The sequence below is a fragment of the Aptenodytes patagonicus genome, chromosome 6 (assembly GCF_965638725.1).
Source record: "Aptenodytes patagonicus chromosome 6, bAptPat1.pri.cur, whole genome shotgun sequence".
Classification (NCBI taxonomy): Eukaryota; Metazoa; Chordata; class Aves; order Sphenisciformes; family Spheniscidae; genus Aptenodytes; species Aptenodytes patagonicus.
Window position 1 is genome coordinate 12,527,795 of NC_134954.1, and position 27,010 is coordinate 12,554,804.

The following is a 27,010-nucleotide window of genomic DNA, read 5'->3' on the forward strand; positions in this document are numbered from 1 at the left end:
CTCATTCCATGTTAGTGTTGAAACACAGATTGTTTTATGTTTGAGAAAGAACAGCAGTGAGTCACTAGTCTACTAAGCAGTGTTCTTATGGCATTTTTTTTTTCTCAGGCGTCTGATGCTTTATATAGCTGGAGTTCCTGTCTGTTTGTGTAATACATCTTGAAAAATAATACACACTCCTCTCTGTAGGAGACATGGTTCCTTCGGTAATATACAGCATACCGTGGTGCACCACTGTCTGGATAGTGAATTGGTAAATGCAGCAAGTAAATTCTGTACGCTCTCCAGCATGATGAAATAAGGGCAAATCTGAGCTGCGAGAACAGCTTGCAACATATACATATACAGCAGTAAATTTAGGAAGCTCCTGCTACTTGTTGGAAGATACTGCTTTTTCATCTGTTGGCTAGCTTTTCATTAAGCAGAAACTAACTTGACTGAAGGTTTGAAATAGAAGAAATGAGTATTCAGTGAATTCTTAGGTGTAGTTTGGCTTTTTTCCTTAGCTATTCTTTTCTTGTGCTTATGAGACACTATGCCAGGCAGAAGACAGCATTCCAGTTAGTGGCTGATATGTTGGTCTATTTTTCGTACATGAGTTGTTATTCTCCAAATCCTTATTTTAGAAATGTTGTACCCTGATCACTGATGTCGTCATGACACTTGCAATAGTTATTGACAAAATTTACAATTCCCAGATCTTGTTAGGAGTGAAAGATGACTACAGTGATTACTTTTTGAAAACTGAGCAATGGAAAATTATTCAGCTCATACTCTATTTAATAAATTTAAGATTCATATTAATCTTTTTATCTTTTTCTCAAGTTGCTTATGTTTTAAAGGTACTTCTAATTTAGAGGCAGTTGTTGCATGTGCATACAAGGCACCAACACTATATGATAGTTTTACACTTGAAATAAAGCTACATCATGTTTTTAGAACTCTTCTCTAGGAATAATACTGAACTCTCTTCTAACTTCTGTATACTTTTATGGGTAGCCAGCAAACACGTTCACTTCAGTAACAGTGAAGGGAAAATCATTTCAATACAGTGCTGGCTGCCCTGTTTGCTAGTGGAAGGTTGCTGTGATCCAAACAGTACTTTCAGCAGAGTGTACATATTTGGTGAACAACTGTCATAATTTGTTTTTCTTTTCAAGGATTCTTGGACGTTGGATTTGAGGACAAGATTGGAAAAGTTCCTGTCTCTGACTCTCAAAGCCAGACAGACTCCCCGGCTTCTCAATTTATTTGTATCCTTTAGAGAAAACACTTTGAAGATAATCAGAATTACTATAAAGAGGCAGTATAATTTATTGGAAGAGTGTGCTGCTAAGATTTATTGCAGAATTGCAGTAATGTTGCAGTTCAGTGTTTTTATGATAAGGAAACATTGTTTATAGTCCACGTTCAGAAAGACCTTTTGAAAAAGTTATGTAAAGACAATGTATAGATGCATATGAACCTATATATTTATCATACGACCATTCTTTGCTTCCACGTATAAAGTACAGGACACCCCAAGGCACCAACCTGACCTGACTTCTTTCTTAGCATTTGTAAAGCTATTAGTCTTTTCAATTAGCCATTTCAGGCACTAGCTGAAAGTTTTCCAGGGCTTTTAAGGATTCCAGAAATTATTGTTTTACTAAATGGCTTGTGCTTCAGACTGTATTGTTTTTCTACCAATATTGTTTAAGCTGTGTTGTCAGGCCTAATTTGCAAACTAACTAGCTATATGACAAATTATCTTCTTCATTTTTGGTCAGTACAGTTAAGGGCAAGGTAGAGAGAACTGAACTGGAGTCTTTGTTTCTAGTTTGTTTTTTTTTTTAACAGGAGAAGTTGAAAGTCCTTTTCCTGCTGTATCTTACTTTATTCTAAAGCAGCATCTTGCCATGGTGGTATTGAATGATGAGCTGGAAATTATATTCCTTCCATTCCATTCCTGCCCATTTGCCAGGATGGGGAGCAGTGATCAAAACACTGCTTTCACTCCCATGTTATGGATGTTTTGTGTAACACATTTGCATGTATTTTATATAAAATCAGCAGTTTCACTTTTGATTTTGGTGTTAATACATTTAGACTGGAGTTACCATATCTTATACTTTAGGACTGGATCTAGCATATTTAAAGGTCAGCAAAAAGTCTCAAGTCTCCATGCAACATTGTACATTGTGCACTTATGAGACTTTTATGTGTTTATTATTGATTCATTTATTCTTGCTCACGCATTGGCTGTTGCCTGGGACAATAGGAATATTTGACTTGGTTGGGTTTGCCAGTTGGTTGAATTTCTCATTCTGTGTCTCTGGAACAAACGTTCTGAAAGGACGCACCTTTTCCTGAACTGCTCCTACTTGTACAACAGAAGGAGAATGGACAGTGCAACAAAGGTAAATGCTGAGATGTGGTAAGGATATTCCGTAAGATTATTAGGGGCTATAATAGTAGTGGAAAGTACACCTGCAATGATGGGGGAACTAGTGCTGCATGGCAAAAAGTCCTTTGAAATCCAGACCCCTGTCTTGGTGACAGTTATTGCTAGACTGCTTGAAGTCAGTAGGGTTGAGCATAGGCATGTACTAGAAATGGGAGGGGGCCTAGTAGTAGGATTTGTATTTTAAGTCTGTTCTGTCCTGAAATATGGTAAAAACAAGTGGAGAACTCTGTACAAAGTGCGTACCAGCTCTCTGTTTTCAGTTATGGTGAAAGTAAGTTTCCTCAGATTCCTTTCCCATACCTGCTTATGCCCAGCTGCATCTTCCAGATTTCAAATCTCATTCAGTTATTCTGATGACTATCTGATGATCTTAGACAAAGTTGATTTTTGTTCTTATTCACTCATCCTGTTTAAACTCCTAAAATGGTACATATTGATATCTCTTGAATAAGAATGTGTTAATTTAAGTGTGACTCTCATGTGTTGCATTTTTAGGTAAGCTGTTCATACACACTTAAGTGTGTAAGTGACTTGGGGTCCTTTAAAAAATAATTATTTCAGCACTGAATCCCGTTACATGTTGATGGTACTTGAAATATGTGCCTTTTAAAAATCAGTTCAATAAATAGAACTCTGGTTCCCAACTCCCTTGCATTCGTTTTTTCACTTGACTTACTGTGTTCACTTTATTGGTAGGGATTTATATGAGCCCAGCTGGGTTCCTAAAATGACTTTTCCTCTTGAGTTATTTTAATCTGTAATTTTACACTGAGGATTTACTATTTGTAGATTGAATTAAGGAGAAAGTTAGGCTCATCTCCCACTGTGAGTTCCAGGTGTTTTCTTTGTTATTTTGTGCTTTGTGTTGCATTAGACTTTCATTGAATAATAGAAAGATCTTTGTGGATTTTTATTTTCCAGAAGTTACTCTTTTTCCTTGTGGTGGACTTTCCTGAAGGCAATAATTCCGTACTCTGATTAAAAAGAAATAACTACACGATTGGGCCTGAATTATTTTGGGCCTAATTATTTTTTATTTGGACAGGTTCTGTGCTTTGTACAAGTACAGGGTCTGTCATGGTGTTGAATCCGTGCAGGTCAGCCTTAATTTGTAGATGTTACGTGCCTTGGAGGTTGAATAGGTTTGGATTTTTCATAAAGGTTACTTGAGGCCTGTCTCGTATGAAAGTTTTGGATCTGAGAGGTTATTTTTGCAGTATGCTGTTCAGATCACATGGGATCCACAGTAAATACTCACTGTTGGAGAATGTTTACTTATCAGTGAAGGAGAAACGCAAAGAAAATTAATAGGCAACACATGAATGAAGACCAGTATGGCAAAGAATCCTGAAAACAGCCTTTTGTAAATAGTTGCCAGTTATTAGTCTGACATACTGAAGCACTTCAAATTTGGGTGGGGTGGTACATATGCTCTTGAGGGTGTCCTGGAGAGTTTAGTGTGTTTACCTTTCCTGATTAACCTGCTACAGTCTGACTTTTTACGCATTTGCTAAAAAACTTTAATATATGACTTTCAAAGCCATCTGTGTGGCAGTTGTGCTTAACTTACAGCTCTCCTATATGTTTTCAGTTTGGCTGGAAAGAGAAGAATTGCAGAATGGTTGGCATCTTGCACAGAGAGCTTCAGACCTTCTGTGTGTCCTGTGTGCTAACAGGAACGGAGGGAATGAAGTACTTGGAAGTGTGTTCAGCTACTGTCCCCTTCACTGCCTCATTACAAATCTGTGGATGAGTTCACGGCTGCTCTTCCACCATTTCGGGAAAGGGGAGAGTGGAGGAAGTGTGTCAGGCTGCTGCATATGAGAAGGTGAAGTGTGACCTACCTGTTTGTCAAGATTTGCTATAGTCTGAACGACTATTAATGTGGAAAGATACCAGTTTAGAATATGAATAGTAATTTTTATGGAAATGAGGTAAGCAAGAAGGCAGCAAGGCAACTACTGCCTCTCCTAATAGCAAGGTTTCGGTGTCCTCTAAGGAGCCCTGATGTCTGACAGCAGCTCTTGGGACCTGCAACTCCTCTGCTGAGAGCTCTGCTGCATTGTATGCAGGAGCTCAACCTGGCCAAAGTCAGTGCTTCTAGCAAAGTATGTGGAGGTGGGCTGAGATTAGAGAGACAGAGAGAGCAAGCACAAGTTCAGGAAGCATGTTTGAGGTGTAGGTAAGTTGTTGTAAAGGATAATGACCAACCTCTCACTTAGAGAGAAGAGCTTATTGTGGAATTATGTGCATATGGGTAACTCCTTGGCTGCTCATAGGAACTGGAGTCAAAACATTAAAAAGGCTTGACAATTACATACATGAGAGAGCCGGCAAGAATACTGGTAGAAACATGCAGTAGTTCAGGTAATGCCTAGTGCCAGCATCTTCATTTGGCAGAGTCACAAGCTTTACTGTACGCTGTATCTTCCTAAACCAGGAGGTTAGTCCTCTGTCCTTTATTTTCCTCTCTTTTCCTCCACAGATGGTTCTGGTAGGTATTAGGTCCAGAGCTTCACACACACACACACCTATAAGCTTATCATATGTAGAAAGCATTTGTCAATGTTGGAAGTTGTGTCTGGGGGAGGGAAAGAGAGAAGCCAAATGTGTGGTGTTACTCTCTGCTTCCTATTATGGGTGCAGTTAGATTGCTGCTGCAAGGTGACTTAAATCTGAACTGCCTCTGAAAGGCACTCTTTCCTTCTCCCCTATCCTGACTCAGATGGCAATGATTTAACATTTTAAACAAGCAACTAAATATTAATTTTTACCTGACTGGTAGCTCCCTGATCTGTCTGCATGAATGCTGTTACTGATTATGGGGATATGGCAGGAATGCAAGGGGGGAATGGGGCAGCACAGGACCAGCTATTCCAACAGCTGTCTGTACTTTGGTCAGCTACATGTCAATGATGAAAGCTTCCTGCCCTCTTGGTAAGAGAAACTTTAATTAAATATTTTTCCTTTTTTAGTAAAATTACTTACAGGTGAGACGATAGTGATATAAAAAACGCAAGATACGTCAAGGCTTTGTGATTCTTCTCTTTGACTCTCTTTTCTTAGTAAAGACCAGTGTTTATAACTGATAATCCCTGGATTTAACAGGCAAGAGGTAAGTTGGACCCTGATTCTTAGTTGCCAAGACTAGCACTCATGAGCTGCATTGAGTTTTGGTTATGTAGTTTTTCCTGCTGACTGTAGTTGGAAGATGAATTTTCACCACTGGAAGTTCTCCCCACTGGGCTATGAAAAGCAAGCAAATTATGAGTAGGTTTATGTTTCATGACTTGGTGCTTCCAACTTTCCTCTGAGTAAAAGTCACGCTCTAGATACGCCCACTGGAAATTTCTGAATCAAATGTGTGGTATCACAGTTAAATAAAAATGTATTCCAATTTGCTCATCTAGGCAAAGGAATAAAGTGCTGAAAAGTAGCTAGTTTTGTGCAATGGTTGCTCTCAGAATCTTTATTAGTTTAGAAAAATATTCTTGTTTTGGAGCAGTCTCAAAGCTGTGGTAGCACTTTAGCAGTGATGGCTGTGGAATAAAAATAAAATGAAAGTTGAATTATTATTATCAAGGAAGAATAATGTGGGTTGTCTTTGGAAGCTGTCTTAACTCTTCTGATTTTTAAGTTGATGAATATTGATTGCAGTTGAGATGGTTTTAGCAGCTTAAAGAATTGTAAAAAGTTTGGCATTCTCAGCAAGATTACTTGATGTTACTGGGAGCTGTTCTAGTGTTCTCTTTTTTTTTTTTTTTCCCCCAAGTGTATTTTGGTGGATTTGAACAGGATCTGTGGCTTGTCTCAGCTTCTATTCTTATTTCACACCAGTTTTGGCTCCATCCTAGAAAGTATAAGGAAAATATCATAAGGGTGGCTTGATTTGCAGTTTGATATCAGGTGTCAGTCACAAATCCTGCAGGTGCAGAGTGCTGTGATTCATGAATGATTCTCGGAAAGCAGCCATTCTTAGAGGGGAGGAGGCTGTGAGGGTAAAATAACTGTCTCTCCCCCCCCCCCCCCCTTAACTCACAAATTTTGAAAAAATACAGATTAGAATTAAGAAAATGTACCTTCTCTGTATTCCATGCTTTATTTTAAGACTGTCGATTTATAGCTAAAGTCTATTAATGCACATTTTCTCTAAAAGATCCTATTAAAAAGATAATTTTGCTAAATTTTCTGAAAGTAAAAATAAGCTGTTCTGCCCATCTACTGCTTTTCATATAAATGAGATGAAAGCAGCCTATTTCAGAAACCCTAAATATCCATAAGATGTGACAAGCAATTTCCAACATCTGAATTCATAGAGCTACCTAGTGACTTTGATCTTTTTAATTTGTAATAAAAGCTTTATGAACAGTTGTATTTGAATAGTATTTTTCTGGCAGTTTTGCGTCTCATATGTTCACGTGTTTATTGCTTTTTGAAGCAGTTTGTCAGAAGTTGTTTGGCAGATATTTGTGCATGTAGTAGTACATCACTACCTGCAATATAATTAGATCGCCATTGTAGAGGACGACTTATGAAGGCTCTACCAGATAAGCCGTGGTGCTAATACGGCACTTCCACTCCCCATTTTTCCCTCTGCTTAAGATTACCACCCTTATGCCAGCTGCCATGGGACAGCAGAGGTTCGTGCCTGAGTTCAGAGAGCAGGGGAGCAAATGGCAAGGGACAGTTTTTAAATAACTACACCTCAATTCTCCAGAGCTTGTTTATCATAGCTGCAAGGTATTCTATTCTGAGGTTTTTTTAAACACAGACCATAACTGTGTGGTGAAACTTTGTACTGCTTAGGATTCTCCAAATGAAGATCCCAAAGATTTCTACTTATATCAGTAACGTTTCCCAATGCTTCTATGTTACAGGAGCATATGATCTACATCTTTATGGAAAGAGACAGTGAATCATGAAAAAGGATAATGGTTTCCTCAGAGATCATGGGCAAAGTCTGTTCAAAGCCAGGAATAGGAACTAGTTTTTCTAGTTTCCAATTTTGCATCTTAGCTACTTACTTTGTTTTTCTTCCCTCTGGGTCTGTTTGGACCTAAACTGTGTCATATTGTGCTGTTTGGAATGCTCTACTCTGACCCAAAAATATTTTAAATCTGTGAAAATGGATCCTACTTCTGTCTGAAACCCTGTAGTCAAGCTGATTCCTGCCCATTGTTTAACAGAAAGTCCTATGGCAACTATTCAGTCTGTTTGCAGATGGGCACGATGCCATTTTCACAACACTAGAGCAATACTGGCTTCTCAGCAAACTAATTTAAAACATAATGTTCTAGGAAAATATATAAACATCAGCAGTAACAATAGAATTATTGTGCCTCCCTTCATAGTTTTGTCCAGTCATGAAGATGAGCACTGCGGTACACGGCTCCAGATTCCATGCCTGACTTCCATGTAGAACGCTAATTTGGCTAAGGCTGAGACTGGGATGGAGAATACGGATTTTGGTGCTTAGTTTGCTTCTGTCATCTCTAAAGTAATTGAACCCAATGGAACAAAATGTATCAGGAATGTAACTTTTTTTTTTTTTAATTTAGACAGAAATAAAAGAAAAATTTGAGTTATTTTCAGAAACTAAAGGTACTAAAAGTAACTAATATAGCTTACCATCAACCAGTAAATGATGGAATCACCTGAAAAATTTTGTGTAGAAGTAGAGAATGAAGTAGAGAATTCCCTGCAACTTCGAGGAATTCAGTGAATATTTTAATAGCACATGAGGAACTGGATAACTTGAATGTTTGGGTTTTTTTCTGTGAGTTGCACCATTTTCCTTAAAAGATAGAAGACTTAGTATTTACTTTAAAATAAGCAAAGCACTACATAACCTAAATATCAGTGGTCTATTTCTGTAAATAAACTGGAGAAGACACCCAGCCTCACAGTGTAATCTAACAAACACTGGCATGAATCTCTGGGTACTGTTGTTCTCCTGTTTTGTTGTTTTATCTTTGAAGTGGCTGCTTGACCTTTCCAGTTGCTCGGTGTGATAATGTTTTTTACCCAGTTACTTTAGTGAATGTAGAAGATAGTGTATGAATCTCATCTGCAGATAGCAAGTTCAGTTAACCAAGTCTGAGCTGCATTTTGTCATATATTCTTCTGATTCGATGCCCACGGCCTCATTTTGTCTCTGATAGCACGGAACTTCTTGTATTAACAGTCCTTTAAAACAGTATCCTCTTCACAAATGTATTCGGTGATGTTTACTGTCTAATAGTTGTATTGCTGCTGTAACTGTGAAGCAATTGTTTCTTTGGGCAATTAAGGCAAAATAAATACTTGTAGCTGTCGCGATGAAATGAAATCACACTAGTAGTGTGGAATTATCCTTGCAGTGAAATTCCGCCCCTTGGATAAAAATAATTCCACAGCAGCAGTTGAAGTTGTCCCTTCAGAGCAGTAAAAATGCTTGTGGGTTCTTTTGTCCTTTCGGTTGAAAAGGTGATGTTATTTCTTTTTCATTATTATATTGACAGAAATGTTGCAACATCTTCATCAACAATTAGTGGAATCTGAGCATAGGACCATGACCTACCTGAAACGATTTAACAAAATGCAGGCGGACTACCATAATCTCATAGGAGTCACTGCAGAGCTGGTGGATTCCTTGGAGGCCACAGTCAATGGCAAGATGGTAAGAGATGACTCAGATGTGTACTTGCTTCCCCCACCCCCCCGAAAATGGAGAGAGAACGCCACTAAAATATGAATTAAACTTTGTAGTTATGAGCATTTCTGTAAGCACTGTGTCTCTTTACTAATGAACACAGCACTTTGGATGAGAGATTCTTCTGTTGCTGCTGTGTACTAGGATAAAGTTAGTGCAGAAGTTGGGTTGAATTGTGCTGGCTCAGAAATCTTGAAGAAACTATCACCATCTCACAAGACATCTCAGATCTTTTGTGAGAGTCCCCTTTTGAGCTTTGGCATCAGCAGTGATTAGAGGGCATTTCTGTGATTACTGACTGCAATCCAGCCCATCAGAGGTTGTTGTATATTTAAAACTGCTGCCAAGTCTGTTTTAAGTTACACTGTGGTGGAAACAGTCTTCTCATCTAAAATTTTGGTGAGGAAGAGCTTTACTCTCTGTTCTGCTAAGCTGAACTTGTTAATTTAATTGGTAAAGGGAACTGGGGTAGGAGTGAATGAGTTATTCACTGTGTGAAACAGGCCACACGTATGTGACTGGAGAAGGTACAACTTTCTTATGCGTATTTTTTATACAAAGATGATTTTATGCTTCATCTTTTGTGCCGTCTTCTCTGCGAGCATGCCTCTGTACTATAACTATAACTGTAACCTGAAGTTTATTATTATGGTAGATGTTAGTGGCCTCTAGATGCTTTTAAAGGAGCTGTGAATTGTTAGCAGGGAGAATGACCTCGGAGTTCCTGGGCAGTCATTTGATCCTTCCCAAGTGTATCCAGCTGAGGGTGCTCTTTCGTTATGAATCTTGGTTTCTGTCATTTCTGAATCCAAAGTGGAGCTGGGTACTGAATAAAATCATGTTGAAGTTACAGCATTCTGAATTTGAAGGGTTTTGTTGTCTCGCTATAGGTCTGAGAATATCAGAAGTGTCCCCATCCGCGTTTCTATAATCTCAGTTCTCTCACCTCTGTTCTGGGGAAGCTAATAACTGTTCTGGAATCAAGCAGTTCTTTTGTGGTGTAGATTTCCCAAAACAAAAAAACTAAACCCGCTGAGATGGTTTGCATTGAAACACAAAGTGCTGTACTCTGTAATTCATATTTATTCTCTCTGCTGTGCAAGACAGTTGTGTAAGTTCTGCTCTTTAGCTAGACAACACATCAGCATATCATTGTCTAAGTCTAAAGCACAAAACTGCTTCATATTTACTGTTGGACAACTTACCTTTTGATTGAGGAAAATCTGTATTCAAACACAGGTGTGACAAATTCTGTTTTTCTTCTAGACTCTCTGAAAGTGTTTAGCGTTAGTCTTGTGAATAGCATAACTATTCTCAGATGAAGAGAGTTTACAGTTTTCTTAATTTCTGAACAGAACTGTAGTTGCAGTATATACCTTGTGCTTGCATCGATGAGTCTCAGGTGTGTGATTTCTTGCCCTCTTAAAAAAAAAAAACCCACAAACCTTTAATATAGAAACACTTGTCTGGTAGAAAGTGTATGTTTTATATAGTCCTATTCTCTCTTTATGTTTCCTACTTTTTAGATCACACCAGAGTATCTTCAAAGTGTTTGTGTTCGCTTGTTTAGCAATCAGATGAGACAAAGTGTAGCACATAGTATTGACTTCACAAGGCCTGGAACTGTAAGTATTAATGTTTGGGTTTTTTACAGTAGCTATCTCAAAAGACAATACCACTTAAGCTGTATATTGAACAATGAATGTGAGATAGTAAAGACAAAACATAATGTGTCCAAGCTTTTATAAGAATATGGCAATACGTAAGGTTTTGTTGATCTCAAATGCTGGTGAATGACGTGGTTACGCAGTCATAGCTGCACAAGTATGATTAATTCTGTTGTTATGATAACAGTAAGCTGTGTATTTGTTAAAATGCTAACTGAATGTTTAAAAAAAAAACAAAAACAAACCTACCCTAAAATTAATGTCCTGAGTGTGGTTTGATGGCACATCTTAGCCAATTTAATTTAGCTAAAAAGGAGTGGTGGTGTTGCTCAGCTCTGGACACGTGCTCTGTTCCTTTCTGCTGTCAGTGATGCTCCTATAACCCTACAGTGAATTGGCTTAGCCAGCTTCTCCTTTAGGAGAAGCATCAGACAGGATCATGAGAACAAATGGGGAAAAGAGAAGGAAGGGAGGACTTCCCTTTTTTGTAAGAGCTAGTTGATAGATGGGCAGTTAGATGACACACCCAAGCCACGTCGTTGATTTACATCATGGGCTTTAACCCCATATCTAAAGATCTTTGATCTTATTGATAAGCAGCTCAGGATCCCTAGGGCTTTTATCTTCCCACTCCACCAGTCTCTTGTTCCTTTTCAGATGGCTGCAGTATACCTAGCTGCTTGTGCCCATTAATGTTCTGCTCAATCTCTTCTGCCTAAATGGAGAGGGAGCCTTTTTCCCCCCCCAGGAGTGGAACCAGCTTAGGATAGTTTCTAGTGTCTGTGAAACTGTGCCTGGGGGTGTGACATTTTAAATGACTTAATGATAGTGTAAGAGCTGTTTAGTGGTACAACCTTTTTTAATACCTAGCTTGTTCAAATTTTTCCAATAAGTGTTAACGTTAAAACTGCATTAAAACATTTTAATATTAAAATATTGTGTGCCACTGCTTCACAAAGACAAGCCACAGTCATGAACTGTGCTTATTGTTTTTGCCGTGGCAGACATTCATGTATACTTAACTTTGTAGTAGAAGAGCTTTGCGAAGTGTCAAAGGAAAAGCAGAAGAAAATAAGATTGTTGCTCCTTATTCTAGCCAAGGTTTTTAATAACAATGACGCTATGGGTACATTTTGTTCCTCTTGAAAATCTGTTACAGAAAGATGAGGAGATAATAAAAATGTTCCTTTTTCTTTTCTATGTGCTAATATTTTCAGAGATAAATATTATTCCTCATTGCTCTTCAAGCTGTTTTAAATGCCCTCACTTCCCTGTTAATGGTCAGAACTCCTTTCTCTGACTTGCCATGTATTTAGGAGGTGCACTCTTAGCAGCTTTTGCAGGCTGCATATCCCAGGGTTTTGGGACGGAACCACGATCTCTGTTTGTCTGCTACCTCAACTTTAGGGGCTGTCTGTAACTCCTCTCTCCTCAGATTTACACCATGTCCGTGGTGCATGGTTATGCCATCTCCCACCCCGTAATCTGTACCCCCCCAATCTTTCTTCTAACCAACAATTTTCAGGGGTCTTCCCTCTTTCCCTGCCAATGGCTTTCCGAGATAATGCTTTATGTACCCCAGTAGTTTGGCATTTTTGCCATCTGATGTTGGGGTTGTGTGTGTCTGCCAGCTCCCCTTCCCTGTACTGAGATCATCCATTCTGTACAGTCACATGCCCTCTTCTATCTGTTCCTGCTCTCTGCTTGCATCAAGGCTTCTCTTTTTCTCCTGTGATTTCAAGGTGCTCCATTTGCCCAGGGCTTCACTCTTACTATTTCTTTCTATCATAAGTTGATCCTCTGATCTCTTGAACCCTTTTGGGAAGGAGGCAGAGGGAAGAGTGTCACCCTTATGCAAGGTGCTGATTTGTTTCTTTATCTGCTCTGCAGAGAGTGCAGAAGTGGCTGAAGCTGTGTCTTCACCGATAAAAGCTGGGTGGATTACTGCTAGACTGCATATGTCTTTCTGTAACCCTATCGCATATGCTATTTTAGTATAAACATCTGTCCTTGTACGGTTTAGCCTTTAGGTATAGGCATCTGTTTCCTTCTCTATGAAAAAAAGACTTTTAAGAGTTTTAAGAATAAGTGATCATTGAAGAAGTGGGTAAGCAGCAGTGTATAAGCACAGTATTTCAGCCAGAATCTTTGTCACTGGAGAACGAGGTAGACAAACGGTTACCATTTACCAGGAATTGTTGATGTTTGGCTGCTCCTCCAGGACAGATTAGGTGACCGCTCAAAATCTCTTGCGGCCATACTTCCTCTGTTTCCTTCTACTAAAAGATGCTCAGCTGTGAAATGATTGTTGATCTTATGCATCATGTTTATTTACTCCTGCTTCTCTAAAAGCATTTCTGCTCTGGAAGCATCTTTGCCACTATACTTATGCCACTGTGGCCACTTTAGCACAGTCTCCAGCTATATAGATAGGTCAGAGAAAGAGGATTTGGTGGTGGTGGATTTTTTTTCCCTCCTGGAAGTAAATTTTTGCCTCCCTTCTGTCCCAAATTAGCCAGGTTAAGCTGAGTAAAGCTGTGTTCTTCTGGCACAGTTCTATCTATTTTTTATACTAGGCTTTGCTAGCATAACTATTTCTGTGTGACATTGTGGCTCCTTTACCCACACTATTTGAGGTAGCTGCTGTGCCAGCAAAGTTCTCTATTGAAGGACCAGGACAGCTATAGCACTGAGACTGTTTAGATTAAGGGTTTCTCGACCGGTTTAGGTCACTCCTTGACAGTGAGGTTATAGTAGCTACTGTCGTTGAAATCTAATGTTGTTTCTATAAGCAGACCCACGCACTCAGGCTGTCTGAGGCATTAGCCAAGTTTTGGAGGGCTAATCACAGTCTTCACTTGTAGACCTTCACTGCATCATAACCAGGTTTCCTCATCTTATCCTTTTGTCCACACTTAGTTGATGATACTTCTTGTTTGTTTCCCATGTAGAGAGTTCTGTTTTTATACATGAATAGCAAACATGTAGAAACACAAATAAGTGTAAGAAGAAAAAATATTTATAGTCCATCTTCTGAAAAGAAAAATGTGACTTCTTCCTCATCATCCCAAAATACTTCTAACCACTCCCTGACTCTGTTGATCCAGGAAGCCAGATGAGATGGACTAAAAACCAAATTCTGGCTGTTTGCCACTAGGCCACTAAGGCATCCCATTACTTCTTCTTCAAGGATTCCAAATACCTCATTGTTATACACTTAGATATTATTGTTCTATCCTTAAGTGGTTTCAGGTTTTCGCATAAGTTTTGGAATAAAGCTGGAGGCATCGTGACCCAGACTAAGTAGTAGCATGAGTTTGCAGCATCTGTGCTGGATTTGTGTTGGAAGGTCCCTTCACTTTTTGCTCATAACTAATTAGAGACACTAGAGTGTGGTGTTTCCAGCTACTCCATTTCACAGAACTCCTGCTGCTGTAAGGGGCAGTCACCTGTATAATTGCAGAGGGAAGAGACTAGCAGAGGGGCAGCTCCTTTTCTCATCCTTACCATTAGGTCACTGTGTAGGCAAGATAAGTGAGAGGTTTAAAAAAAAAAAAAAAAGTCAGTGTCTAAAGAGTTTTGGCACACATTAAATGTGGTCGTTTGTTGTTTGGTTTTTTTTCCCCCACTTTGCCTTGAGTATTCAGGATTTGACCCTATCTCACTGACATCACCCGATGTCAGGACCAGACCTAAATAAATTAGTTTTGGTGGATCAGTATCTCTAAATAGATGAGCAGAAAAGAAAATCATTAGCAAGGAAATTACTTTTTTGTTAAGTAATGTACTGACATGCAGCCTTAAATTTCTACCACTCTTACTTAGGGGGTGAGTGGATGTGCATTACATAGTTTGGAAAGAGGAGGTGCTTGAGTTCACAGTGAGCTATACTGGCGCAACTCGGGACAATCCAGCTTTGGGAGCAGGTTCTGAGAGCAGAAAATGCTAAAGCTACATCGTTCTCTGAGATGTGTACTTGAGCTCTACAGTATATTTTGTTAAATCAGCTACACTACACTGGTAGTTTTAAGTTATACTGGGAAGGAGGACTGTACCAATGCTGTAACCAAAATGAAGTATTGCTCAAGGAAATTAAAGAGTATGTCTTGGATTATATCCTTGGTAGCATTATCTGTATGCAAACTTGATTTTCTTCCCAGTGCATTGTACTCTGTGCTCAATTTTTAATGTCAGGAAAGGAGTATTGTGTAATATAAAGCCTTGAGGTCTCAGGCTTTGCAATTACAATAAAGGTAGCGTGTATCACTTACTAATGTGTGCTGTTATTGTACAAACATCAGCTTCCTGGTTTGGCTCCCATGTGGCTGAAGGCCTGTCCTTTCATACTGGAAGAAATTCATATTGGGAGGACAAATCCCATAACGAGTCTTTCTTACCGAACTGGCTTTAAGACCTGAGGCAATGACGTCTCTTAACCAAAAGATTTTCCCAGTGTAACCATACCCACGAAGTCTTACTTAGCAAGGGCTTCTGGCGTTGGCTGTTGCTTTGTGCTCCCCGGTAAGCTGGCTTGGATCTCATTCTTCCGCAGAGCAACTTCATGCCTCTTGCCAGCTCTGTGACCTCCTGGGTCAGCTTGTGAGCCTGAAGTACAATCCATTAACAGGATGCCTCTGCTGCCTGTAGTGGGAGAGAGGCCACACTACTGTGTTACAGTTGGGAGATGTTTCCAAGGCTTCTCTAAAGCCCTGTTTTACCATAAGGCTTTTTTCCTAGCTGCAGTTGAATGTTATCGCCATCTTCCATCATGTCATTTGACATGTGTGGTCCTGAATTGGGAGATAAGAAACCTGAGAGAATTGTCAGAGCAGAAGGTCTGGATCTAAGAATAGGAGGTCAGAGCACCAAGTCTGACAAGCTGAGGAAACATTCATTTGAAGATTTAATCAGATTCCTGACTTTCTAATGTTCGTTTGGACAGGGAACTGAGAGTAATGGTGAATTTGAAAAGAATAGTTTTAAATACAATGATCTATCATAGTCCCTTATATCTTTAATACTCTTGAGATGATTTAAGTTTTACTTTTTTTTTTACCTTTTTTTTTTTTTCTTTCTGATAGTGATTTTTCTGGTGGGTAAAAAGCATGGGTTGTAGGTTTTTGATGCCTGCAATTTTCTGTTTAATACACATCATGAAACCAAGAGGGTTCTGGCTCTTTATCACTGAAGCGCTGTACATTCACTCTCCATCGAAAATAGCACAAGCTCAAGTCTTAAACCCACAAATAGATTTTCTGATTCAAGTAAGATGTACACCTTTCTGGAATTTCTTGGATTAGGGATAATGTAATAAGATTCTCTAAACTTTGGATTAAAGGGAAAACAGGAACTGCTTCTTCAGATGCGCAGCTTCTGTCAATAGTCAAGATGTGTGTTAACCGCTGGAGAATCTTTCTGTGACTAGAAAGCTGTATAGTACTTATAGTATATATTGCTCCTGTGTCATGGAATAGAATAAATGCCCATTATGTTTTTACTGCTATTCAGTCTGATTATATTTACCTGTAGCTACAATTAGGTGAATTAATGTCCCTTGCAAATTTTAGGTCTCTTTTGGCACAACTCTTGAAGCTGTGGAAAATTTTTTTTTTTTATTTTTTTTAGTTCTGTCACTGGACAAAAGCACCAGCTCTTCTGTAAAGTTAAACTGTCATTTACAAACTGTAAACAAGGAGGAATTTTTTTCATTTTCTGGGATAGCTGTAAAGACTAGCATGGGCTTCTTTTTTTCTTGTGCTCTGTGCTTTTTTCCTCAAACACGCTTTTTACTGCAAATGTGAACATGCCATCAAGCTGTAATAGTTCGTGGCAGGTATTCTGTTTCTTACTTGTGAAAGAGTTTTCTGCACCACATGAAGGAGACCACATGAAACCTAGGAGACAGGGTAACAGAAGGGGTTTTTGGGGTTGTTTTTTTTTTTTATTACTCTGAACCATTCAGAGCGGATTCACCGAGCATTATGTGGATGTACTCTCTTTCATTTAAAAATAATATGCACATTACAGCAAACAGCATCTACCCTAAGCAAACTTTTCTTAGGATGAAATATGTCAGTCTTCTCCATCCCTGTCCATGGGATGATTCTTATATGTTACCACTTATATATGGTAAAGAAGAAACAAACCTACCTCTTTATGTAAGCAAAGAGAAGTTCTTTTTTTCTGCTGATACGGTATGTGATGCCTTTTTCACAAGTTGCTGCAGGTGATACAACTACCTGCAGCAACTTGGGCAGGTTTTTCTGTTTGCATAAATTCCTCACCTCTAAAGGTAAGGTGTTGTCATCAGTAGGGGTTTCCACAAACTTTTCCTGTTATTGTCCTCAAATCATAAAATAGCCCAGGTTGGAAGGGACCTTGAAAGGTCATCTGGTCCAACCTTTTGTGGTTTCCTTTAATGTTAAAACTTGCCTTTAATGTCATCTTTGTCTTGATGCCTACATTTTCACTGGCTCAGGTCATGCGTGTGTTGAAATGTCCTCTTACCATGATATAGGTTATCTCCTGGTTTCTTTTGCTCATTTATTGGTCTCTATCGATGTTGTCCTTTGTCTTAAATTTAATTTTAAAATGTCTTTGCCTGGAACTGTCTGTATGTGTGTATAGCACGTGAAAGTTAAAATACTCATTCACATCAGGGAATTCTGAGTGTGATGATAATAAAAGGAATAATGTCAGATTTTTAAAATTGGTTAAAGAATAGAAAGAACTTTATTTTCTGCTCACAATGAAGAGTGGCAAGTTTCTTATACCTTCTGTGTAAGGCTGTATATGTCTGTTAGAGGAACCAGCTAAACAGTGTTTATGTGCTTATTCATCTGCACAAATATGTCCTCTAAAGTAAGTATTGGCAAGTTTGCACAGAAAGACTAGAAGCAGAATAATTAATGTTGGTCTTATTTCATTGTGTTGAACTGCGTACTTTTATTTTGAATTAAGACTGTTCTTTTTAGATACAAATCTGTTCTAAGTTAAATATTTTAGTCTAATTAAAGACAACATGGCATATTTTGTACTAAACTACTCAAACTGTGAATTATCACCAGTTTTTATTTTAGTAACTAAATCTTAGGTTTCCTTCCAGAGACTTTTTCTTTAATTTATCCCTGGAGCCTTTTGGGATGAGGAATTGATAACATGGCTGAAACACCTTAAATTGTCTCTCTCAGCTTTCATTATGTGCTGGTGAGAAACTCCAGTCAAAGCAAGTATAGAGAATACTTGCAGCTGCTTTCTCAGAAGCTGAGGTCTTCTGATCGATATCATGTGTATCGGTATGTCTTTCTCAGCTGCTTCAGTGTAGTGAACAACAGAAGTCTGATTTTCACATAAATGTGTCGGTGCTTGGTACATAGCTATTCTAACTGACAGTTATAAAGGAATAATGTGCAGACTAGGTATGTTTGCCAAGTGTTGAAAGGAGAACTTGTAATGTAAATATATCACAAGAGAGACACACTGATTTCAGCCCTAAAGCATACAAGTATGTGAATTGGGAGAAGGTGCTTATACTTTTCTTTTCAAAGCTAATAGTCTGTTAATTTTTAGCTAATTTTGATCTGTTGGTTTTTTAGAACTGTGCATTTCTCTGTGATTTATTTCTGTTAACTTATTTTTTTTAATCTTCTTTATTTTAATGTGTGCCTGTTTGCCCGTAAAGGGATATTACTCTATGAGCCCTTGTGATGACGGATATGTAAGTGTCTATATCTTTATATCCTTTCACATTGCCTGCCCAGTCTGTCAGTCTATATTTCTCTTCATTTCACAATGTGTAACAATTTTCCTTGCGTTTTAACTTGTCGTGACATTAACCGTATGGTTTATGAAGAGCCAAAAAATGTGCAAGGCTTGGAATTTCTGCATGGAGAACAGAATAGAAGTTCTGAGTAACTTTATGGCTTCGTAATACACATAACACAGCACGTCAACAAGAGAGCAGCTTTGTCCACAACTTTTACATGAAACACAGCTTCTTATAGCATGCAGAAAGCAATTGTTTCTTCCACATGAACATCAGTGTATATAGTATACAATGTCTCTGAAGTGGGCCAACACCAGCTGATCCCACAACACCTTTGACAAAGGAAATAAATATTACTGCTTAAGATAATACAGCAAATTGAGTTGTGCTCTTCAGAGGTGCATCATATTTTACGTATTTGTATTTTTAATTTCTAAAGTGAAACTTTCTGTAGTAAAGATCATAAAATTCTTTCATACAATTAAAATGGATCCTCTTTCATTGAAAACTGAAAAAGTAAAACGGTATTCTGTGTACTGCCTGTGACTTCTGTAACCCAGATGGAAGTTTGTATTCTGGCAATATTACAAGTACACCATAAGTATCTAATTTTGCCCATAGTCAGTGCATTCTTTGCAAAGAGAGGAAATGAGTCTAGTTCTAAGTAACTCGGTATGTAATCAATTCATAAAAGTGATTGACACCAATTTTGAAAAATGTCGGTCAGTATTCTACTTTAAAATAATCCATATTTATATTTTTATCGCTTTCTTTGGGTAAAACAAGATTTCACCTTTCAAGAAAAAGTGTACTTTTTTTTCCCAAACTTACTCGTCACCTGGAATTACAGTAACCCCTGTGGGCACTCAGCTTCCCACTTAAAACAACATTTTGTTTTGAGAAATAGTCACAGAATTATTGAATGCAACGGACTATTCCTTACATGTATCTCTACATCTTGATGTAGAGAACACTATCCACATTCACCTGTGTTAAAAGATCACCTGTATCAATCAACCTGTTCCTGTTGATGATGTGAATGGTCATAACGGACACCTTTTGCTTGACGTTTAGCATTTTGTTCCTTCTCATAATGGTCTGTTTTGAGATTGAGAAAAGTTGATTGCAGATGAGCAATTATGAATTAAATGATCTTTGCTAAAGAAAAGTTTTGCCCTTATACAGGTAGCCTTAGTTAAATGTAACTTTATACAATGTAGAATGTAATAACTTACAATGCAGAGTTGTTTATAACATTTTTGTAAAGCTATCTGACTCTAATTCTGAGGTATTTCTTGAATACATAGATAGCTTTCAGCCTCCCCTCACTGTTTATATATAGTATTTTATACTTTTTTCTGACATTTTGTCTTGTCATTACATTATCACACAGTATTACAGTGTGACTTCTTTTATGTACACTTCAGATGTCTTAGAGAACCTGTTTTATATCCCAAGTGGGAAGTTTTCATAACAGCATATCTCTCTCATATAAGTAAGAAAAAAATTAATTAAAAACATTTGCGGATCTTCTTATGAAATAAATTTGTGTAGCTCCAGTAGACATGCCAGGTTACACAAGCTCGGAGTGTAATCCGTCATAGGCTGCATGTAGCAGTCTTGTCATTAGCGTATAACAAATGAGCTCAACATAAATTTGTGAGTTCTAATGATATGTACAAATTTGCTCAAACTTTGGTTTTATTCTTCACATATTCATCAAGTATCTTTGATTATTAATTCTGAATCTGCATTTAATTTACACTGAATTCTTACAGCACATTTTCAGAGTGGTAACTGAGGACAGAATCTGGCTTTCAGCTTTAGCCTTCAGCGTATTATGAATATATACATCAAATAGCAAAGTGGAGTTGGTTTGAATACAGGGCTACAGTATTTGATAAAATCAATTGTGGTTTTGGCTTGCACATGAAATGCATCTGTTTTCTTTTATAAATACTGATTTTATTCTTTTTTCCCCTTTGAACTTCTTCGTTTTATTCCATGCTGTTTGTATTCATGCCTTGCTTTGTTCAAAAATGAAGGGCTGCCATCTGTGGCTAATCTGCATCGTGACAGAATTACTTGACTTAATATGGCACCTGGTTTGGCTTTGGCAAGAACCAACACAAACATAAGTCATACCCCATGATCCTACCAGAATGAGCTATGCTTGGGCTGTTGTTTTCTTGTGTTTGTTTCTTTTCCTTTCCTTAAGACACCTAGTTTCTGCATGTGTTTCAATTATGACAAATGATTCTGTCTCAAGATAGGTTTTGCATGAAAAATATTTTGTTCAAGATTAAGTCCATCAATGTTGGGAGTCACGTATTGCAGATGAGTCATGTACGCCCCATGTTCTTCACACTCTTTCATTCACTGGCAATTTAAGGAATACTGTTACTCAAAAGGTTGAATTAATATTTAACCTGTTCCAGGAAAGGTAAGATTGGGGAGAGGGCTTGGGAGGAAATGCTGAGGAAATAAATGCTTTTTAATCTAAGAAAACTGGTAGCAAAGAGGAGCTATGTAAACTTGGCTGATTGAGGCATTGTCTGGTGGTTGACATGATGAATGTGTAATGAGGAAGTTACCTGTCAGCAGTGCCTTTGACTCTGTTTGCCTTTCAGTCTGTGGCCTCAGATTCGTCACCTGGAGATGAAGATCATAATGTTTCTGCTAACCTTATAAGAATATTAAGAATTTACTTTCTATAGAGTGCTTTGAGGGCTATGAATGCACAGTGATGATGGTTTTACTTTCTCTTGTCCAATTATTTAAAAGCAGCTGTTATAAATAAGTCCCAACTTTCCAGCATCCAATATACTCTCTCTTAAAAACACAGTACAGTTGGAGTTTTTGCACTATTGCCACAGAAATGACAAGATATCGGAGTTCAGCGTTTAGATTTGAGAATGAACACCAGGAAAGAGAAGAACAGATCTGTGAGGATCAAAAAACCAAAAGGCTGAAGTGGGCTCTGTTCTGCCCGCTTCCAGACTTCAATAACCTTTTCCTCAGTTAAATGTATCCCTTTGTTCCTAAAAATAATTTTAAAAGGTTTCATGTTTTTACATGTATCTGCAACACAGAAGTCCATTTTTAAAAGCATATGGCTAAAGTTTGCAAAGAACTTAAAAAGAGCTTTGTTATTTATTTGGTGGTAGGGCAGGTTTTTGTTCCTGAGAACCTCTTGCTTTTGCTTTCTGTGGTAGCAGTGTGTTGAGAGGAGTGAAGGCTGGTTCAGCTGGCACTCCCGCCAGAAGTAATGCATGTGGAAGCTTGGCTTTGGATCTGCTGTGTACAGAGATACTAGTGAAGATGATTACCTTTTTCCACTGGCTAGATTATACGTCTTAAATAAAGTAAGTGTGCTGATGTAAGTAAGCCCAAGAGCTGATTTGTAGGACCCAGCTGTATTTGAGGTGCGGTTTTCCTTTTGTTAAAGCTAATGCGCAAGTCAAGAGCTAGAGCTTAACACAGCTTTTTGGGGTTAGGTTACGTAAAGATATTTAACTGGGTAAATATCCTGAGATTGGGACATCTCAGATCCATACCAAAGAGGAGAAATGGAAACAAACAAACAAGTACTAGGTAGTGAAATGCAAAAGGAGGTGCTGAGGCATTTGCTTTGTGTGTGTGTATTTGCTTTGGTGGGCTGCCTGCTAGGGAATTCATAACGCGCATTTACCCTTCCCTGCTTGTGTGGAGCAAGGCACTTTCTGAGGCGAAGAGCACTCTGCTTAAGGAATAGGAGTATTAAACCAAGTTAAAATTAAATATTAGGACAGGTCTGTATTTCACTCTTTTAATTAGAAACATTACTGCGAAGGAAGCCATGAAATTTTCAGCAGAGTATGGGTCGTATTCCCCAGGCTTAATTTCCACCTGAGTCCATAACCCAGTGCTTCCTATTGCTGAGACTGCTGCTTCCAACTGGTCAAATCTGCCAGCATTAAAAATGAGGTGTGAGGCTTGGTACAAACCGTTATGGCCCATCAGGGGTACCAGCTCGAGCTCTGTGCTGGGACAGGCGCCCCTTGATGCTGATGCTGCTGCAGGAGGTGGTGAAAGCAGCCAAGGAATGGGTGCAGAAGTGGTGCTGGCCAGACTGACGGTGGTCTGGAAGCGAGAGCTGAAGAGGCCATGGTATGAGGAAGGGAAAGGCTGGCAGGATAGTGGGGTTCTGAGGGTCTGGGGTACCGCATGTCTTTCCTCTTTAAAAATGAGGATAAAAAGATGAAAAGTTGAGACCCTATGGCAAGAGGTAGCCTGGATGTTAAACTGAATGATCAGCACTCAGCAGTACTGTATTTGGATCACTTGTTTGAAAATTAAACTGATGAAAAATCTCTTCAGACCCATTTAGCAGTAGATGGAGAGCGCGTGATGCTGTCCCTCAGCACGCTGTGTGGCTGTGTGTTTCACAGGGTGCCTCAACTGTCTGACCCAAAGTAGTGCGGATCGTGAAATCATAGCCCTATGAGCCAAAGGAGAGCTGCTGGATTGCGTAACTGCCAAAAAATGCCCAGTGAAGAAACAGAATTCTCTAGTGATATTTTACTGCAATTTTTGTTCCCATAAAATTACTTAAAATAGAGGCCTAAATAAATTCCAAAACAGGAAAATACTTGTATCAGAGTTGTTACTATACTGTACCAGCTGTAGTTAACTTATTTTGCAGAATTATTTTGTCATAATCAAACACTAAATCTGTTGGTTTTCTGTTTGTGGTGGTTGTGCCACGAGCATTCGATTGTTTAATTGCAAAATAATAATTTTTAGCTCTTGCACACTGCCATTCATTGGTAGATCTCAAAAAACATGCTTTCCAGATGAGAAAAATCGAGGCCCAGAGATGTGAAACGACATGTTTAAATTCCGTCTGTAGTCAGTAGCTGAATCAGGACTAGAAGCGTATCTCCTGAGACCCAAGCCAATGTCTTAGTACGCCATACTGGACCGATACAGATTAGCTTACTTAAGACTAATTGCAATCATGTAGATGAAGATGAAGAGAGGAAATCTCTGACTGTAACATGGTTGCATTCTTTCTGCTTATCAGTGGTGCTGACCGTAGTCAGTCAGATTCAGAAATGAAGGTGCAGTGAAGGACGAACTAGCCCTGAAAAACTTTACTGTTTCTGTTTTGCCTCATTGAACCTGACGTAATATGAACTGTATCCTTATTGCTTTCCTGGAAACACCAAACGCCTGAGAGAACTTCCTTCCTCCTGTGCGGGTTCTAGACTGATAAACTTGGGTCTGGTCAGAAAAGTGAGTGCTGGACAAGAAGGTTCTCCATCTCGGTGGTCCGGCCCTCAGAGCTCCAGTATAGGGCCTGCCTCACTGTGTGGTGCCTTTTTGGTGTAGGTAGACTACAGAGCCAAACCGTACTAAGTGCTTTGCTGTGCTCCATCTGCCGGCTTAAAAGGTCATTTGGGAATTAATAGGACTTTGTCCTGCTTGATCTGATTGATTTTTTAAAAATCCAAATTTTTTTCCAATTGAAGTTTCTGTAGTTTGAAATTTATAAAAGCTTGCAAAATCTTACACTTGCCAAAAAGTTTTATTTGTGTGGAAGGGTGATGCATGTGTCTTTACCAATTATATATCCTTTAGTTAGATTTTGGTTGGAGCATGTGTTTTTCTTTCTAAGGCAGCAAAGAAGTGGTGGGTAAAAAGGACTTTGCTGAGAAGCAGAGAGCTTTTATATACATCTATTTAATCTTAGTGACCTGCCCTATTCCTTTTCTCACTACTGTTCTTTGTCTCACCTTCTCATCTTCAAGGGCTCTGTCATTTCTTTTGCTTTAACGGACTATAGTCACTTTCTTCCCCGTTTCCTTTAATGGAGAAGGGTGCCGAGGAAGGCAACGAAAATGATTTGTGATTTCATTGCGCACTCAGGTACAAGCTGATGGGTTTTGACTGGGAAAACTTCTGTTTAAATAAAAGTTAACTTCTGATATTTATCAAAAATGCTAAGGCAAATGAATACAAATAAATGAGGGGAAAACAGTTTAGGTAGTTATGATAATTTGAAAGACTTTTTTATTGTGTAAAATAAACTGATTTGAGAACTGCTGTCAAGACAGGTTAATTTTGAAGCGTATGACCTGTTAATTGTCTATTGTGTACAAATCATTCATTGACTTAAACATAATATAAAATGCTTTCCAATGTGCGTATAAGCTTATTTCACATCTAAGAGAGCAGTTCCTTGTATTACGAAGGATACCCATGAGGTACAGTGTTCAAGAATATGTCAGCTGGTGTAATTCAGTATTCTCTATGGTATTTCATGCTTTTTGTCTCCTAAATCCCTCAGTTTTAAATCTGACAATAGACATCGATTATATAGCTCCCATTGAAAGAGGCTAGGTTAGATGACCGGTTTTAAAGGCGTAAGTGGTAATGAGAGATTTTTTAGAAAGTGAGTAGTGAGATCAACACAAAGAGACGACACTGAATATTCTGCGAATATGGCATGCAGTTGACATCAGAATGCATGATATGAAGCACCCTTATGCCAGAATTGCTGCTTCTTGGCTCACCTACAGTTAGCTCTAGCAAAAAAATATTTACTGAAGCAGACCACACTTATATGGTGTTGATATTTTTAAGTTTTGACTTGTGCGGCAGTGGTGGCTGCATATGCTCTGTGTCACACTGCATCAGAGAGGAAATATCCAGGCTTAAATTGAACTTGACCTAGGCAGAACCACTGAGAAATGGCATGCTGTTCCATATTGGTTTTATCCATGCTAGAATACATTGTCTTTTCTTTACATAGTAATAGTTATATATAGGGGTATATATTAGTAGCAACAGGCACTCTGGTAACATTAGTGTCGAAATAAAGAATTATAGTAAATTTGGATGCTGTAATACATGGTATGTCTCCAGTGGAATATTATTGCAAATTTAAGGTATTAAAATCTGTGAAGTCAATAAATGTGTTTAGCAAGTTCTTCATCTTCCTCAGCGGGCTTCAAATGGTAGTTTCTACTCACTTTTTTCCTCTTATTTTTTTTAAATGCTTCAAGTGTAGGTAATTTTTGGAGTATGACAGTGAAGATAACATAGCCAGATCATAACAAAAGAGGTTTTTACCTGTGAAACACTTTAATGGAAAAGGAAGATGAACACTGAAGTCCTCTTTCTTTAGCTGTGTTTCTATTTTGCAACATAGGTTTTATAGGAAAAGAACTGCAGAACCTCAGTGAGAGAATTCACTGTGGACCTCATTATTAACACTGTTGGCGTGAAATTTGGACTAATCTGTTGTGATTTCTTTTTTTCTTTCTTTTTCTGATCCAGGCTTCCACAATGTTAAGAGCATCTTTAGCCCCTGTGTAAGTATTTATTGCTGAGCTTCACTTATATCTGTAGAGAAGAGGAGGAGGGGTTTGTAAACTGAAGCGCGCTGCCAGTTGTCTGCAGATGGGAATCACTCGTCCTCCGTGTGCTTCCTCTGACCTCAGTGAACATCGTGTGTAAATATTGTGTGATCTGTATTCTTCTGTTGGGCAGGTTCAGTAACATCCTAATTTCAGCAGGATGTTGCTAATCCAGTAAATCTGCCACTCCACACCTGTGAGTTGGTTGCTGTATTTTCTTTACTGTTTCTGCACAGTACAGTACTGGTTTGCTTCTCACAAATCCAGGAAAAGGGGGAATCGGTAAAGTGGATTTTTGGGTGCTTCAAGTTTAATTTTTTTATGACTGACTTAATAATTTTTGGCTTATAAGATCAAATAGAGATGGTATACCTGAGGTGAAGGTTTTATTAAATTTTTGAGACACTGTTTTGATCCTTCTGTTGTTTACAAGGTAAAGGGACAATTATACATATAACAGTTTGTTTTGAAAAGTGGTAGGATAGGAAGATAGGAGTAAAAATTGTTTAGTGGAATATATTTAAATATTAAAATGAAAGCATTGACTGGAAGCAATTTTGTTAGGTGAAACTTCTATTGCAGTATTAAAACTCAAAATAGCAAGATAGTACTGGTGCATGGAAAGTGGTCCTGTATTAAGTCTTATGTTAAGCCAGCATAGTCCAGTCTGTAAAAATCCATTCAGCCTACCACCTTTGCCTTGGAGAAGACATTTCTGTGTGCATGAGGGCTCAGAGGTGAAGTTGGAGCTGCAGCTTGTTACTGTGTCTGTTTATAACTGTGTGCCAAGAGCCACAAGCTGCTGCCCTCATGCCCTTGTGGTCCACACAGGGCAAAAAAGGATGTTACTGTACTGTTTTGGGCCACTAAAAAGCTCAGATCATCAACTGGCTAGTTGTCAGAGTTTAGTGTCTGCAAGTTATGACGGTAAATGGGCTGCATGCATAGTGAAAAAATAAGTCCAAGTTTAAAAAGTCTGTTGTTCTAACATGGTAACGTTAATAAAAGTAACAGATGTGTAAAAATGTGGAAGCTCTT

General features: G+C 38.5%; 1 protein-coding gene across 4 annotated transcripts in view; it reads left to right on the forward strand.

Annotated features, from left to right (window-relative positions):
- ARMC9 (armadillo repeat containing 9) overlaps positions 1–27,010 on the forward strand; it is a 73,448-nt gene that overhangs the window by 8,002 nt on the left and 38,436 nt on the right. For 3 of the 4 annotated variants that reach the window (XM_076341180.1, XM_076341179.1, XM_076341182.1), the window contains exons 6-11: positions 1,161–1,253; positions 2,375–2,399; positions 8,947–9,104; positions 10,664–10,762; positions 18,486–18,521; positions 25,893–25,927. In XM_076341180.1, coding sequence (XP_076197295.1) covers positions 1,161–1,253; positions 2,375–2,399; positions 8,947–9,104; positions 10,664–10,762; positions 18,486–18,521; positions 25,893–25,927 — 446 coding nt within the window. The remainder of the gene's footprint in view (positions 1–1,160; positions 1,254–2,374; positions 2,400–8,946; positions 9,105–10,663; positions 10,763–18,485; positions 18,522–25,892; positions 25,928–27,010) is intronic. The other variant, XM_076341181.1, reaches the window with a different exon arrangement.